General features: G+C 45.3%; 1 protein-coding gene across 1 annotated transcript in view; it reads right to left on the bottom strand.

Annotated features, from left to right (window-relative positions):
* tafa1b (TAFA chemokine like family member 1b) overlaps positions 1-18,688 on the bottom strand; it is a 114,122-nt gene that overhangs the window by 22,901 nt on the left and 72,533 nt on the right. The window contains exon 3 of the mRNA XM_030375878.1: positions 1,497-1,637. Coding sequence (XP_030231738.1) covers positions 1,497-1,637 — 141 coding nt within the window. The remainder of the gene's footprint in view (positions 1-1,496; positions 1,638-18,688) is intronic.

Genomic DNA, 18,688 nt, shown 5'->3' with positions numbered 1-18,688 from the left:
ATGACATCATCATGATCAATTATTATGCAAAGTTAAATAGTACAATATTCTTCTGTACACTATCTTTTGTACACTATCACTATTGTATCTGAACGTCAGAAAAAATAAATTCAATTAAACCATGCAATGTATCAAACAAGTGAACCAAACACCATAATTGACTACCTCTGAGCCACCTGCAACCCTCTGCTGAAGAAAAAAGTTTGCGTGTTGCGTAATTATTTACACTAAATTAGCTCAAAGCTCTTGTGGCGGCCCATTCCTAATTCATATTCCGGGGTTCCTCGGCTGTCAGCCGTGACTAACCAACCTGTGAAGGCCACTGTGTGTGCAGTGGGGTCAAAGCCCTGCCCTATAGCATTACTCATGATACAGGGGTCTCCTGTGGCGTTCCTTATTGGCACGAAGGGGACCAGTCACAGAGATGACTTTGATCCCCGGTGAAGGTTGAGGGTGAGGTGGATGAGCCAGGAGTTTTGCCGTTGTGCCATGAAGCTGTAGCCTCTTTGTTTCTGCCTCACCGGGCTTCTGATTTTCCTCCTCCTCCTCCTCCTCCTCTATTTCCGGGGGTGTTGTGTCTTGCTGACAATTGTTCCCTCAGCCAGGGAGAACAAGTCAGACGCGCTTGTCCAGAAAACCCCTGGCTTGTGTTTATTAGTTATTCATTTGCCAGAGTCTGTGCGGCCCCAGGCAAAGTGATCCACCACACGGCAGCAAACGCTCAGGTGCTCAGCCATCAACACTGAGTCGTGCTCCCTCTCCCATGATTCCCAGCAACACATAAAAAGTTTTCAATTGAATGGTTGCCATCAAAGAAGGATAAAGATTTGTGAAAGGCCACTGGCCATAAGGTTTATGTGTAAGCACATAACCCATATTGCATTATACGGCTATTCGATAAATCTTTTTTTTATTAGTTTTATGTATTTTTATTATTGTTTTGATGTATTGTTGTTGGTTGCAACCCTTGTTACCTTGATATATCTTTTTTTTTTTTGCCAACCCTTGTTACCTCTATATATAGATTTGTTGCAGCCCTTATTACCGGGATAAGATAATATATTTGCACCTACAATGTTAGCATGACATTGTAGGTGCAAATATATTATCATGACATAAATATATTATTATGACATTGTTCAATGCAGCTGGGTCAAAGCCTTCTTGGTAATGTGGAGATTATATTAACATCTACGGAGATGATTTACGGTGAAAGAAAATATTGAAAATATTGCCCCAAAACTAACATGTCCAAGCGATGTTGGCCAACTTTGGACGACATTAGTTTCTCGTCTTTCCTGGCTTTACTTCTTACGCTGACCTTTGTGGTATTATGTTAGGTGTTGTATATCTCCTATGTAAAAACAGTGAAAACTGAACATGAATAATTCATCTGGTTTGCTCCTCAAACCTTCAACCAGCATCTAGTAACTGACACATGTTACGACCAACACACCGCAACACAGCACATTAGAAGACACGTGATGCTATCTCACCGTCAACGCATGAAGGCTTGTTGCGCGTCGTTCCGGCCACTTTTCCCGGCAAACAGGAGCACTTAACGGTCTGGGAGCGCTCTTCGATGCGGTTCTTGTTACAGCACCGATGGGCTGCGATCACCTCACACGTCCCTCCCTCTGCAGGAAAGGGAAAGAAAACACAGACATTGTCAACGTGAGGGAGGTTAAATGATCAGGTGACAATCTATACAGAGAAGCAGCGTTTCTTTTCAGACACTGAATGTTCAACTTTTATCACAAGTCTACAGCGGCGTTGTCATCGTTCTCGTGGCATCACGAGAACTCTGAACAAATTAAACAGATGTCAATGGCAATTTTGTTCCACTCTTTGATATACATGTATAGATCTTGTTCCCAGGAATGTTCTGAAAATCCTTTCACACAACGCACGCTGCAAAAATACGTCTCTCAGGGATCTTCTCCCCACGTGTGTGTAAGGATCTGCCCCAGGAGGGATCTCCATTATTACATTTAATTGCCTTTCCCTCCGCACTGCCTGTCCCCACTGCCTACGAACCAGCCCACATCCTGATGCATCCTCGCTGCCTTTCAAATGGCATTAATATGATTCACTCGGTGTATAGGAATGTCTCGGGTATTGCCAAGGCACTGCCACAGTATTTGGACATCCGTCACAGCAAATGCTGCACAATAGGTCCCGGAGTGACAATGGCACACGTCAGAGATAATTTTCTCTGCGGTAAAGAGAAGAGTCAGGATGTTCTAAGGGCTCCACTAGGTCACCATAACAATGGGGATGGTTGCCCTGGGGACGGGTGGGAGATGAAGCTACAGGGCCTTTTTTAAAACGAAAGCGAAAGCTGGGGAGGGGGAGAGAGACAGAGAGGGAGAGAGAGAGAGAAGCAGAGAGAGAGGGAGAGAGAGAGACAGAGCGCGGAAGAGAGAGAGAAGAGAGAGAAAAGCGAAGGAGAACAGGGTGTGTCTGGCTGTCGTGGACCTGGCCAAGGCGGTGAGTAATGGGAGAGCCACTGGAAGTGGCCCTTCACAGTTATAAAGCGCAGGGCTAACGCAGGCAGCGGAGCTGCAGGAGAGCGGCCCTCCATCACCGCTCTTCCCCTGCCTCACGCCACGGGACTAGGCTCTTTATCTTCCGCTGACAGCCGCCGCAACGCACGCCCTCGTCCAACAATTAAAGCTCCTGAGTTCATCGCAGTGCACACGCGACGCAAGGGGAGAGTAAGGAGAGGAGAGGGAGAGGAGACGAGGAGGGAGAGGTGGCGAGGACAGGAGGCAGCGGCGACTGGAAGAAAGACGGAAAGAGAGAAAGAAAGACAAAGAGAGAAAGAAAGGATGATAGAAACGAAGAAAGACAAAGGTAGAGAAACGGAGGAGGAATTGAAGGAGAGAAGTAAACAGGAAGAGCATAGAGCATAGATCCTCTTCAAGAAGACTGAGTGGAGGAAATAGGTAGAAATGCCTGAAACTTCCCTCAATCCTATTTTGAAAAAAAAGCCTCCCAGAAATTTAGGACTACTCAATGTCTGGAATCGATGTGACAAAAAAATAAATGTGTTTCCCGCCCCCTGTTGTTTTATATACAATTTTTGAAAAGCCTGGGATATTAAATAGTGTACTCAGAGAGGCACCAGACAAGTTTGGCCACACTCTTCCTCTCCCATTCTCGTCACTGTCGCACGGAAGCCAGACCAAAGGCAGCTGAGCGGAGGATTAAAAGGCAAACATTTGCAGTTCTGCTGGACGCTGCTGCCATGCAGTGTTAACGTGACTCCTGAACGACTGTTGTTGTGATATTTCTGGGCAGGAAGAGGCCAAGAGCAGATTCTGAAAAGATTGGTGAAGAGGAAAAGAAAAAAATCTCCCAAGTGTGCTAAAATCCCAGACATCACACTGTCTACGCTCTGTAAAAACAGCCTCTTTATCCACCCGATAGGCCTGTGGTTTGTTGTCTGATGCTTGAGTTAAGATTGCTCAGTAGGTCTGAACTATTATGATGGGTAAATGATGAAATTTAAACTCCTTTAGCAAAGTCAGTAAGGTCGGGTGTTAAATGGTGAGCTTTTTTCATTAACATTTTTTATGTTAATGAAAAGGCAGTTATGTTGCCTTCGGAAAGGGGACTATTTGAAACTAGGGGAAGGAAGTTGGACGTCTTCCACAGGAGCAGTGGACTTTTATGTGAACAACTGTTTTATTTATCTATTGTATCTGTTGTGTGACATTTATTGCAGCAGTGAGCCAGCCTTTTAAGACAAACAATAACAACCCTTTACGTATGTTATAATCAAAACTGCTGTTTAACCACTGAGCTACGAGTTTAAAGGTGGGTACCAATGAATCAACCGCTTGAATGGGACCGGGCCAATGAACGGTTAACTTTAAGAAACCAACACATTTCCCATGTCCCTACCTTCATGCACATTGGCATATGCATGTGTGCTGGCACACTTGATTGATGCAGGTTTAACCAATAAGCAATGGTTCACTGTGGGCCAAGACTTGGCCAATCACCTAGTGCCATCTGGTAAATGAATGTGAACCTATTGGACCAGGCTTCTTCTCTATAGCTCAGCTGAGCCTGCCAAGACAGACACTTAGAGGACCATTGGCCACTCAGACAACATCTATTAAATGTGAAAATGACTCCCAGTTTTGGATGACAGTTGATGCTGACCATTTTGTGTAGTCTATGTGTTAGTCTGTGTTAGTTGTCGTACTAGCTTGTAAATTATCAGATATTTTGATGGTAATGTGTCTGTCATGATACATTTAGCATAAACCACTGGGATGCAGCCACTAGAAATTTGTTTTTATTTACACATAGGGTTGGGTGTGTGTGTTTGCCTGTGTGATTTTTGGATTTGTGTTTTATGTGTGTGTGTGTGGGGGGGAGAGGAGCATGTGTCTGCAGTGTGTGTGTGTGTGTGTGTGTGTGTGTGTGTCTGTGGGCATGTGCATGTGTGCACGTTCGCCAACCCACAGGTACACTGTAATTGTTTATGCGGCTGTGATGCGCGACTGTAAATGACTTGTGACGTGTGTGCAGGTTGTGATGGATAGAGTACTTAGGGCCTGTCGGCTGGCTAAAAGGGTTAAACCAACCCACAGAGATAGAGTGGGTGGCGGTGCACTCTGGCCTTTGATGAGGGGAGGTGAAGGGCAACGACGGGACCGTCGGCCGCCCATTTTTCTCCCGGCTGCCCACACTGACAGCAGCCATTACACGACTGGATGAGGTGATTATGTCTGAAGAAATCAATGCCCCTGTTGTTTACAGCTTAGCACATCGGCCAATCAAAAGTTGTTAATGAGGGTAGGAGCTTTCTAACAAAAAGGCAACAACAACTGCGAAATGGATACAGGACGAAGCAAGCGTGGGGAATTAGTAGATTAGTTCGGAAATGAGGCCTGGGATGTCTGCTTTGTCACAGTTATGTTTGTGATGACATTCAGAATATAGTAACGATCGTTTTGCTGCAGTGACGGGGTTGTAGTTTGCTCCACAAAGATGTTTGTAGGAATGCAAATACACCCTCACGGTTTAAAAACAACCAACCCCTAAAAGCTGCATTGTCCCAATAACACAAGGTCACCGTGACGAGTGTTCTGCAGCGCAGCGAGCACACTCCCAGCAGAACCTCGAGGAAGGAGCGCAGGGCTTTCTGCTTTCATCCTCTTGAATGACAAAGAACAGCCTGCCGCCTTCTGGTCTCAGTGCATCTGCTACGTTTTTTGTGACACCGAGATAAACACTCACTCCTTGCGTGTGTCATTTCAGTCACCTTCTGTCCTCTGTGTTTTTCCCCCTCCGTCGCTATTTTTCTCCATCTTTCCCAAGGAGTTTGAGTCGTTTCAGCCCAGCATATGGCTCGGGAAGGACACTAGCAGGGATGCCAGGAAAAGTCGAGAACCCTCTCATGTATTTCTCCTCCTCCTCCTCTTGGAAACAACTTAATCAGTGGGCACTCAGGTGAAAACAAGTCGCCTGAGCCTGCATACTCGAATGCCTAATTTCTTCTGGAGACAGAACCACTAAGCCCATCCTTTCTACCCGTTCTCTCTTTCTGTTTCTCTCCAAGACTCTTCTTGTAACTGCTCTCTAGCCCATCAAGATATTCAGTCCCAGTCATTTTGTTAGGGACATGTCAGGCCTTTTGAGTACACATTCAGCCCCCCATTGTTAATGATTTATTGTTTCTAAAAATGGTTCATAGATATGCTTTCCACGTTGCAGACAGGATTTGATCTTAACCAAGATAATATCTACAGAAATCGTGAAATGTGTAGCATTCTTGTACTCTTTATTTAAGTTGGCCCAACTCACTCACTCAAACTCCGACTTTGACTGGAACTTCATTTGTTATCGAGTTCAATTGCTTTTTTCTAACGTTTTTTTTTGTGCCATGAATTCATCCATTATAGAAGCAGCCCTTTTTGTTTGCCCATTGCTGCAAGTCATGAAACACAGCTTGATTGAAAAGCTGTCATTCATCTCAGCAATGAAAACCAACTCTATTCAGTTTGTCTTATCAAGTCCTATGTGACAGCCAACATGGGACACTAATCAGCATCCCTGACTGTAGATTCAAGTTTAAAAGGAAAATATTAAAGCATTCTTTTAAGAGAGAGGGCTATCAAAGAGGATGCGGGCCATTTGTCCCCGTTTGCATGTATGTTTAATGAAGCATTACTTAAACATCAAGGGAGGACTTCAGGAATGCACCCGGTCTACTCAGGGCAGCGTTTAAACATGCTAAAAGGCTTCACCGAGTGTGGACTCCAAATGGATGAGTTTTACAGCTGGTGGTGAGAGCGTTCCGTTTTATTTTATTTTAACGACAATCTTTGCAACTGATAGGGCCTCCATTATTCATCAGAAGCCACGCCGTCCCGACGCGGCCCACAGAGTGTCCTCGTGGTGAAACCGTAACACAAGGTCACACGCTAACCCCAGGAAATGGAACAACCGAAAGAATGACTCTTAGTGGCTGTGTCTGTGTGTGTGTGTGTGAGAGTCTGAGTTTGTGTGTTTTTTTTTTTTCATGGTCTTGAAGCCATTGTTAGGGTCCTACTCCCGGTAAGAAGGAAGCACTGCTGCCAGGGCCTAATACAGTTTCAGCTGTGTTTATGCCCTTAGCGTCCTGCTTCCTGCGTTATATAGCCGACGTGTGAAGTAGTCAGAAGAGTGCGGGCGTCAGCAGTGCTGTATGTATTTCTGCCTGCTGGGCCGTCATAGCCGTGTGAGTGTATTATAGGCATGTCTCTCTCCTTATCTGCGGCGCAGGCACCCTGCACGTGGCTGCTGGAGAAAGAGAGAGGCGATGTGCACCGACGGAGTGCTTGAACAATAATTCCATTTGGATACTTGATAGTGCACAGTCTGACTGGCTCACCCACCCGTGTTAATGGGAGGTGAACAGAGCGGAGTAAAGACCACCACGTGTCATCATTTTACATAATATATATTATTCCGTCGCAATTGTGGAAGAGCTGCTGAGGCAGGATAACAGGTTTGCTTTTTTTTTTTCTCCACCACATTTTCCCAGTGTGTCACTAGGGCCACATGCACTCTGTCACTTCCTTTTTACCAAACATGTTATCAGCATGAATGCCCAGTGTTTTGCCTTTCAACCCAATAGGATTAGTCTGTAAAGCCAACTTTGGAAATAACTGCATCGCAATGAACAAAACCAGCATGAACTATCATTTTTCTTACACTTCTTTTGGTTCACATAACCTCATTGCACTATTGGAAGCAGACTCTGAGGTCGATTCCCCATTTACTAAGTTATTAGCAGCTCCTATTGGTACACTGCAGGCCTGACCCTGCGATCTGCTGCCTTTATTCCCCTAGACAGAAGCTGCCACAATATTGGGGCAACGGGGGGAAGTGGGGTGGATAAACAACAGCAGGACATCACGGTTGCAGTGCAGAGAGAGAGCGCGAGAGAGAGAGAGAGGGAGGGGGAGATTTATGTGAGAGAGAGAGGGGGAGAGTTATCTGAGAGATGAGTAGGATGAGAACTATGGACCATGGGATTCACCACTGCTCGTAATGATTGACAGGAAGTGGGAACTACTGACCCAGCACACTAGAGGTTTCACAAACCCACCGCCTTGGTACGGCAGGTGATGGGTTTGTTGGCTTGTGTTGTTTTTTTGATAAAGTTTGATGTATTGCTTAAGACTACCCTGCTCCTAAGCTGTGGAAGACTGCAAAACATATGTGAGTTTATGTCTGCTATATCTCTTCTGAATGAGAGCGATGAGGACATTTAATGGACCTTGTCTTCCACGGGGGTATCACTCTCCACTGGAGCTATGAAGTTAAGCTGCATTTAACTACAAATATAAAAACAGAAAAGCAAACGGCTCTATTGTTGGTAATGGTCTTGACATGTTTAACTGGTAATTCCATTAGGGAGGATTGAGAGGGCCGCGGCCCGTTTGGACCCAGGTCGATTCTTAATCACCTGTATTGCTTTCCTCTGAGAGGCCGGTATGACTGTGATGGCCACATCTTTATGGTTATTAAAGTTAACGATTGCTGCGTGCCTCATTTACCCAGGCTCCATCAATACCAGTTCAGCACCATGAAATTACTCCCCTCCGTAAGGAATGCGTGACAAACCCAATTTAAAAGGCTAAGCAGGCCTCTGGAAGGCCCCGATGTGGGTTGTGTATGCATATGGTATATACGTGTGGTGTGTATGTGTCTAAATATGTCTATGAAGCCATATAGCTCCATGTCATTGCTTGTTATCAATATAGGGTCCTTTCTCCAGCTTGGGGAGGGCGAGAGAAAGCTGATGATCAGCCGTCTCTCATCACCTAAAGTTTTGTCCATCAGCTTTTATCCCCTTACTCTCTGGATGACTGATAGTGACATTTTGTCGGTTTCATCCATATATTTACATTCTTTCTTTATTCAATGAGAACCAGTGAAGAAACCCACCTTTCTACGGTATCTAAGGTATTGGAAATTTGCTTCCACAGATGAATCAGAAGAAAGTTGAGGGATTATGGTAAACATATGCAGGATGTAAACTCATTCTGTGCCTTTTCAGGTGAAAAGATAACTTGAACCAGCTGTTATTTGAAATATAGACGGCATATACAATTTCTTTATTGGGCGGTATGGAAGGATGTATTGCGTTGTAAATGTAACATCATCGGAAATGCAGTTAGGGCAGAGGCATGGCCAGTGTCCATTTCACAAGGCATTATTCAGACAGAGGGAAGCCAGAAATACTTTACAGCACCACACTACAGTAATAATTCTGAATTTACAATACTGTCCATTAAATTCGAAGCACAACATTTAGATTAGGTCAACAATCGTCAAAGTTTTAGTCTCTCCTTTTGCCTATTTTGTGTGTGTGTGTGTGTGTGTGTGTGTGTGTGTGTGTGTAGTGGGACGGGAGGTTGTGAGAAAGAGCGTCCTATGTTGATTCCCGGCATGCTGTATTTGAACCCGGCGCTGGAGTCCGACCTCAGTCTCCATATGACACGCGTCACTGCTCCTCAACATGAGCGGCGGGCTTCTGAAATGAAGATCTAAACGGTATTTAAAAATCACAAAACACTATTTCTTTTTTACTGTAATAACGGAGCGCTATTGGCGACGACAACGCCGATCCTCAGAATGAACGCCGTGATCCCTGGAAGGAGGGAGATGGAATGACTCCGCCCTGAACGAGCCCCCCACCCCCCGCCCCCCATCCTTGCGCTCCTGGGGGGTGAAAGATTAATTGTGGCCGGGGCACGAGCGCCATCACGACGTGTCAGTGTTCCCAGAAATGTGACAGAAGGAGAGCACGCAGGCTATCGGCACTACAGTCACAGCTCCTCCAGGCGGGGATGTGTGTGTGTGTGTGGGGGGGGGGGGGGGAGGGAGGCGGCGGGGGAGGGCGTTTTCACACCGGCCACGGCTCGGGGTCCTCCCGGGTGACACGTAATACATTATCTAATATGTATAATGCATCAATGAGCACTTAGCTGCAAATTATGGATGCATGCACACAGAAAAGAGAGAGTCCCTCCTCCTCCACCTTCTCCTCCACCCAGGCTGGGGCATGAGGGGAGAGATGGTGCTTCCCTCTGTTAATAATCAAGCCCTACTCTGTGCTTTTGCAGGGAAGCATATGCAAGGAACGTTTATAGGCAGGCATTCCTTCATTTCCTTGCGTGGATGGAGCTAATGCGCTAGCGGTGTATTTGAAGCAGCAGGCTCCTATACCGACGCCTATTTGCAAACTGAAGACACACAGACGCATGCACGCACGCACGCATGTGCGTGCATACACACACGCACACACATTGTGACAAAACATTGAGGCAGGCAGGATAGCAGAAAATGTATAATTAAACCATCCTGGATTAAACACATTTAGTATAAAGAGGGGGAGAAAGCCTGCATTGCTGTGGTCTATTATACACAAAGTGGTACAGGCCCTCAAAAATAAGTGTCACTTTGAACAATACCTCGATAGGGAAGTGTTCTGTCCATATTATTACGAGAAGGTTGATGAGAGGAAATTCTTATTGATCACGTTGGTGTATTCTGATTTGAAAACCAATATACGTCATGAATGTGGCTCCAAGTTACAGGGTATAATATTCATGGTGGAACATTAATCACGGTGAAAAAGTAGCTTTTGAATGCTAACCAATTAGCAACACACTGCGAGGGAAATCAATGTGGTAAATGCTTCTTGTGTCCCTCTTGATTGTAAATAACACAGCCAACTCCAATATGGCATTTAGAGCAGAAGCGTTGTGCACTCTAAAAGGGTGCACACAGCCGACATAAAGAGCCTTTTTTGACCCGACCTTGCAATAGTGAGGCCTATTGCTTCTATTTATCCTTGTATAGTAAATAAGGTGCAGCGGGATAAGCCCCATCGTGATCGATAGAAAGATAACAACATAGATAGATAACCACTTTATTTATTAATCCGTGGGGGGGGGGGGGGGGGGGGGGGGGGTTGTTTGTGACAACTGCCAAGCCCCGGACCCTCACCGGTACACATGGAGAAGAAAGTCCTGAGAACCCCCTTGTCCAAAAACCAGGACGGTAGACGTTTCCACCACATTCCTTACTGACGTAGTTCCCGTTGATTCCTGGGATTGTGTGGACCTCAGCCGATCTATCGGGTGTAGGAGTAATTTGCTTCTGTGTTGAATGCTGCCTCTTCTCTACGGAACCTAATTATCCTCCTCCACAAAGGCTTTGTGAGGAGGGCACTTGGAGTAGGGAAGCGTTGGGGTCCGGGGTGTAGGGGGAAGGAGGGGGTCCCGATGCAGATAGAGCTCGGCTCACAGCGTTCCCCAGCATCCTCCCATGGACCCCGGAGGCTGCCATGAACACCGGACAATACTGCCATTTGTTATCTGTCACGATGCGGCGATATGAGTTTCCTCCCCCCAAAAGAAATTCTTTCTCCACCTGTTTGAATGAATCTTAACCATGAAAAATGGCTCTGAGAGAGAGACAGGGCAGTGTACAGAGAGATTGAGCCAGAGTGAGAGGTAGCGAGAGAGGGAGAGAAAGGGAGAGGGAGAGAAAGGGAGAGAAATGGAAGGCGCGAGAGGGAGAGAAAGGGAGAGAAAGGGAAGGCGCGAGAGGGAGAGAAAGGGAAGGCGCGAGAGGGAGGGAGAGGGAGAGAAAGGGAAGGTGCGAGAGGGAGGGAAAGAGAGGGGGAGATGGAAGGGAGAGGGAGAGAGAGAGAGAGAGAGGGGCAGTGAAAAAGAGTGAGAGAGCAGGACAAGAGAGTGCAGCTGTATATAGGGGGAGAGTGAGTGAGCGAGAGAGCACAGAGGGACCCGAGTTATTTGCAGAGTCCACAAGCAGAACAATATGAGGGTTGGAACTCAATTTGGTGTCATATTACTCACAGAGATATCCATCACAACACACAATTCACTCACTCAATGTCATTACTGTCTGCTTGATAAGCTTTAAAGCCGGGGATAACATTTTTATGTGGTAACACAAGTGTCATTCTCATCTATTTCTACTGTGGCGGTGGTGAACGAAATGGGTAATAAGGCTGCACTGTCTCCAGATACGAGAAGATGATTCATTACAGAAATATGATTGGCTAGTTTATCATTAACAAGCCCTTCAATTTGCCACCCCACCTTCTCGAGGAATGACAATGCAGCTTTGATTCGTCCACTCCGAGCGGCACTTTTCTGCGACCGTTTCAGGTTGAAGTTTGTCACAGAAGAGAGCTAATTTTTGGTCCGATAGGTAGCCTCTGTGTTCACAGAGAAAACTGCAGAATACAAAAAAGCCACTTCCGCTGCTCATTGTTGTGACTAATCAGACATGCCGCTATTCAATCAGACCCAGCAAGACATCCTTTGTGTCCGGAAAGTGTGGATACATGGGTTGCTTTTGATACTGTAGTAGCGGCATTCCTACAGACACGGGAGCCAGGACTCCATCACAAATCAATCGGTGTCAGAATGAGGAAGCAGAAACATCGTCTTCATTTCTTCAGAGATGAAATATCATAAAGGACAAGGAGCCCTTCACCCATTAATTATGAAGATTAGAATCAAGACAGGTTTCAATTGATGCCTGGCTGATTCCCAAGGTCACGCTCGCACACACACAGACACAGACACACCCACGAAGGGATGTAATTGTAAAAACACTTACGGGACAAGGTGAGGAGAGATATATTTCATCTCACCCTGCCTCAAGATGAATGAAATTCCCCTCATTATTTACATAGATATACAATGTAGAGTATTCAAAAAAATCTGGATTTAAAAAATGTAATCTCCCCAAATTCCAACACTTTGGGTTTGGTTGAACTGGAACATCTGCTGTAAATAAAATTGGTATATGACGTTCAAAATAAATACATAAATATAAAATCAAATAAAAGCTCTTCAAGCCCTTCTCATCCGTCTTGCCCCCGCACGCACGCCTATAAATATGATCTGTGGCATCAGGGTGGACTGTGAAATCATGTGGCTGCACATCAAGGTGTGACTGCAGGCCGTGTGCATACTAATGTCAGAGCCCTGCTGCGTGCCCCAGCCCCCGGGGAAGATGTGGTGGTCAGGGAGGGGGGGGGGGGGAGGGAGAGAGGGAGATGACAGTGAGTCTGAGAAAAATTATCTTTCACGGGAAAAATATATCTCAAATCAGCCAATTTATGTTGACATTTCCAAAGATATTTAAGATGAACGACAATTTCCTGGCGTCTCACCGGGTGGTTAGAGGCTCACCTTAACAACATCTGAGCATCCTTATATTACGGGTTGTAAAGAGGAAGAACAAGGAAAGAAGTTCCTCAAACACGTACAGAGAGCCGAACCTGACTCCAAAGGGATGTAAAAGCTGCTGTAAGAAATACGTGAACGTGAACATTTTCCTGCTTCGTTGGAACTGTAGGTGATGGCCATTGCACATGACCAGTGAGGATTTGGCAGGAGATAAAGAATTTGGTAGTGACAGCATTGCCAGCAGTTTGCAAACGTGTCCATCCTTCATGTACCCTGCTCCTCTGCCTGTGTAACCCTGTAGCATCGGAGTCATGACTGTAGTATCAGTGGGGTGGATTAAAAGCCATTGTCTCCTTGCTCACTGTACAAGCAATGAAGTAATGTGGAATCTTTCTGAACCGCTTCAATAGTTGCTCTCCCACTTTTTCCCTCTCTACCCCTCTCTCTTTCACCCTCGCTCTCTCTCTTCAAGGTAGGTCAGGAGAGAGAGAGAGAGAGAGAGAGAGAGAGAGAGAGAGAGAGAGAGAGAGAGAGAGAGAGAGAGAGAGAGAGAGAGAGAGAGAGAGAGAGAGAGAGAGAGAGAGAGAGAGGGGGGGAGAGGGGGAGAGGGGGAGAGGGAGAGGGAGAGAGAGAGAGAGCTGCTATCGGGCAGCACCATTTCTCATTGGATGAAGTAGCTTGTTAGTGGGACTCATCAGCTCCTCTCGTCTCTATTCTGTCGCTCTTTTATAAATGTGCCCGTGAAACAGTGTACCCACGTGCACAGGCATGCACGCACACACGTTCCCCGCAATGTCAATCTTGTATGGCTTTTGTACAGAACATTTCTTGGTTTTGTCTAGTTTTTGCACTTTCCCCCCTTTCTACTCCCTCCAAAACTTCTGTAATATTATTTTTTTCCTTCATTCTCCTTCCCTCTCATTAAATCTTTTTCCAGCTGAGTCACCATCTAAGGTTCCCCAGGAGGTCAGGCGGTGAGGCCATCACTCCAGGAAGTGAAGGCGGACAAATGATGATGTGGTGACAAGAGACTAGTGATGTCAGTGCACCACTAGAACCCTCAAAAACCCACTTTTGATGAATACTAACAGAATCGCTGAGGTTAAAGTGCACTAAGAATGCAATAGGATTTTCGTTCTTATATGTCCTGGTACATGGAAACATACTGGGTTATGTCTAAAGAACTGCAAGAGCCCTTTGTGAGAGCATTCTACAACAATGGTTGACTCAAAAAGCAGCCAGCTAGCTAGCAATTGCACATTCCCTCTATTTGATACATTGCCAGCTCCCAGTAGAGGTCCTCCCAACATCCAAAGACTGTGTGGTCGCTGTAGAAAGATATACTCCTACATGCTCTATCCTACAAGTACATGGATATACTGTGTTAAAATCAGGGATCTGTCAGAAAGAGCACTGAGCCGAAGATCACAACTCTTGCCTCCAAGCCAACGTTGCATGGTGATGGTGTTGTCAGACACTTCTCTTCCCCTCCTAAACATGTCCCTGGTGTGTCCTACTGGGAGCGTGCCGTTATGTGGACAAGAGAGCTGGAGGGACAGTAGAGGACGAGGATGCCGTGTCAGGGTGGATGCATGCTGCTTACTGCCGCTGAAGGACATCTTGTAATAACCCTTCGTTATCAGTAGACACAGAATTCTGCACAAAGGAAAGCAGCCTTTTTACTCATGATGAAGCCATTCAGACAGCGATAGAGAAGCAGAAGCATAAACAGGACCAGATAGTATCTTGTGTAATTGTGGTGGTTCGCTCACAACCCCGCTTGAGGAAGGGCGTTTTATTATTCCTTTTTTTTTCAAAAGATTTCTTATCTTGATTAATTTTATCACTGTGTAATTTGTACATTAATTTTCACATTATTGCACTGGTGTGTCAACACCCATGCAAACTAAATGGGAGCAAATGCAATAACTATATCTGCCAGCTGTTTCTCACACACAAATCAATTTAGAGTGTAACTCTCAAGGCTCAGCAACAGATGGTTGATTGCAGGGAGAGGAGAGCGAATCCCCAGCAGTTACAGTGTGACATTCCTCTGTTTATCCGCAGACAGACTCATCTGGATGAGCTCCCTTATTGGCCCACTCTTACAGCTGACACTGTTCCAAAACAGAAAAAAGCAATGGGTATCCATTCAGATACATTTACCCAGGCGTGTAGTACAACCAGAACTACAACATAGTTGAAAAGGTTTCCTATTTGTCCCTTTCACGAGGAAGCTTGCTATTGGCAATGGTTGATGGATGCAGATTCCTTTTCAACAACACAAAGCCCATCTCCCTACCCAACTGCTCTCAAATGTATTCATTTAAAATGTGGATATTAAAGACTCTTGCAACACAGTCTCCTTGTTTTGGTTCACTGGCGGAGTGAACTAGAGCTATTCCCAGCAACGAGTTATGTATTGCGTTGTTTTACGGTTCAGGAGTACCACATGACCACAACCTCTAACCACAGCCCTCCCTCTGAGTGGTCACCTAGCAACGCTACACAGAGGGGCCTCCTGCTGGGGTTTATTCTGCAGAACGTACACAAGGTTTAGAATAAGTGGGTGAAAGGAAGCCGGCAGAGATCCTGACTGTTAGGAAAGAGGTAGATGGCTCGAGTGCACTAACAAGCAAACTACTAACAATGTTTCGGCTCTCCTTCTGTCAAACGTATCCGTGTATTATACATTTTCGTTTTACATCTATGCATCATGCATGATTTATTAGAATTTTTGATATCACATTTCTTAAATTCCCGCTCATTCATTTTCAATAAGTCCTACACTGATGTGCAGTTCGCTGTATGAAGTTCTTCAGTAATCATGCTGAAACTTTTCTCCCTCGGTGAACGCTCTCATTTAAGGAGATGCACAGCATGAGCACGGGTCAGCCCTGTTGAAATACTTAAAAGAAAAAACAGTTTGTAATCACAAATCTATCGATGTGGAATCTGGCTGCCTAAAGGCTAAACTGAAATGCCTTTTAATTAAAATCACTGGCTTAGATTGTTATGCACGCCAGCCATTGGAAGCTTGTCATTAATGTAATCAAATGGAAAGAGAAGGACTGCTGTCTGCTTGTCTCCTCGTTACACACATACAAACACACAGTCACACACGCACGCACACACACAGACACACACACAGACACATACACAGACACACACATACACACAAACAGACACAAACAAACACACACACACCCATGTTTATGACACGCTGGCCAATCAGAGGAGAGGAGCCTAACAACTCTGAGAGAAGCAAAGTTACCTTAATAACCATTATAGAATAGCTATGCATGTAGCATGCCTTTGTGTTGTCTTTTTCATTGTTTTGGACCAAGTTCCATCACAAAAAAATTGCTCATTTCATCTGAGCATCTGTGTGTTTTATTCAAACGGTCTGTACTACAAAGCATATTCTCCATATCTGTAAATTCCGCCTCCATTGAGGCATTTCTTCGATCATTAAACACATCATAATTAGGTCTGCTGCACCGATGCCCCCCCCTGTCTTTCCGATCAAAGTTGTCTGGCGGTTTCAGGTGTTAGAGCACATCGGGGGGAATAATACAACTCTTGTCATACCATAACTCATGCCGGGTGATGTAAGAAGAATGTTCCACAAGCTTTTGTTCATCGCCCAGTTAATGAGCTGAGTGACAACATGATTGTCAGAGTTGCCGTGGTGCCCGAGCACCCCGCCACAGAGAGAAAGATCGAGGTGACTAAAACCACGGTGAGTCTTTGACACAGAACCACAGTTCTTTTCAACATATGTAGCATCAGTGTGTGGCTCAGCTTCGGAAGAAGTGAGTGTGTGTGTTAATGAATCAATCAATTGCTGAGAGATGGATCACAATGAACGCCTTGCAACGGCCGACTGTCACCATGATGAATTCCTTCATTTCATGTAATAAGCTAGCTGGGAAGTGATTTATCCTCGGCTGGCTGGCAGCTGCTATATACAGCGTCGGACAGCACAGACAGATACAAGACCTAGCATAACGTGGGAAATATCTCCCCCTCATACAGCCAGGTTGAACTGCGGAAATAATAATAAAAAGGAAAAGGAAAGTCTGAAATACAGTTAATATCGGAGGGGTCTTCACTTGGCTCTCTCTCTCGAGGATGTTTCAATGCAGCAGAACAGGCATGCCCACGCCTTCCTTCGTCGCTGGAAGATCATGCATTCATCTGACAGCTCTGAATCGCCGATATTTTGCTTTGAATTATTAACTGTGGCTTCTCGTTGCTCCTTGTTCTCCCCTCCTCCTCTTCCTCCTCCTCCTCCTCCTCTAACCTCTTCTTACTGAATAGGAGCCAAGATAAGAGAGTAAGAGCACCCTTCTCTGGATATTGATTACCTTCCTCTGCCCTACTTCAGGATTAAGAGGTGTTGTGATTTCTTGCCACCCCCCCCCCCCCCCCCCCCCTTTTTAAATGCAGATCTCCCCTGCCAAGGAGCAGCCGTTTGGTTCTAATCTGTTTAAAACGACTGCTAAGCTTTGAGCAACATGCGTAAGAATCCTTCCCTGGTTTGTCCTAATAGACGGTCTCATGTTTTATGGCTCACCCTAAATCCCCCGCTTTCCATTTTAGTTACTTGATTGAGGAGTATCTTTGTCTCTGTGGTTAAAGGTGCTATATAGGTATGATTTAAGAACTATTATAGCAGCATCAGGTATTACTGAGTGAAATGTATTTTAGGAATATGATTTCTCGTTGACTACCCATGCTTCTGTACGAGACCATATTTTAGACCACTACCAGCTTCTCTGACCAATCAGAGCATCACTTCCCTGTTTGGATCAGCTTATCTTGCCTGTTAACCATAGGTGCATTCGATGAACTTTAGAACTTCTCAAAGAAGTGGAAACACAGGGCGGGAGCAATAAGAGAAGGGATGTTTTTTTGGTTTGGTTTCAAAATCATGCTCTGTTCTGCTCTCACTCTTGCTTACAGCAGCTTTAAGGCCATGGTTACCTGCATCAACACGGTAGAACTTGGGGAATATAGCGGATGTCTCTGTTCAGTGAATCAATGATTACTATGATGGCAGAGGGCATTCGTTCTGTACAATACCTCCTGACAACAACCATTCTAGCTTGCTTTTAATCGGGTTTGCCCTTTTGTTTTGTGTTTGTGTTTGCTTTAGGAACAAATGGTGACTTATATATTAATTCATTTTAAGTATCATTGCTAGCATAAAGATCACTTTTATTTCTCACCACTTAAGGATCCACTTATTGCTTATTGCAATTATGCCATACTATACAACCCTGCACAGAGAAAATAAAGGCATGAGAAAGGTAGTCAGTTAAATGCAAGGTAAAGTGAACCAGTAGGCTGCACGTGTTGCACCTCCAACTAGAGTTTATACTTTTCAACCAAAATGGGCATAAGAATTAGAAAAGATACACACACACACACACACACACACACACACACACACACACACACACACACACACACACACACACACACACACACACACACACACACACACACACACACACACACACACACAGAGATCATCATCAGGTTTATGGTTTTGTCTGGTAATTAAATGTAAATGTCCACACAATAAAAAGCCAAGAGGTGATGTGGGGCTGGGTCTTGTGTCTGGGCCACCGGGATAATGAATAAGAAGACATCAGCGATTGTGTCGGTGGTGTGGTGTTTGTGGGTGTGGGTGTACCATTGCTAAAATCTCAACCCCCTTCCTGTCATCCCCCATCCCATCTCTCTCACAGCCGTCTTGAGCTCTTAATATGCATCTTGGGTCTCATTTCAGTTCAAAGGTCGCCATTTAATGATACTGCTGCATGCCCTTAATTTTAAATTATGATGGTGGGCTGGGAGCGCCTCTTCCTCCTCCTTCTCCTTCTCCCCCCTCACCTTGGAGGAGAGCGACCTCCTCCTCCTCCTTCCTGGAGCTG

The sequence above is a fragment of the Gadus morhua genome, chromosome 13 (assembly GCF_902167405.1).
Source record: "Gadus morhua chromosome 13, gadMor3.0, whole genome shotgun sequence".
Classification (NCBI taxonomy): Eukaryota; Metazoa; Chordata; class Actinopteri; order Gadiformes; family Gadidae; genus Gadus; species Gadus morhua.
This window is presented reverse-complemented; position numbering and strand designations above follow the sequence as displayed.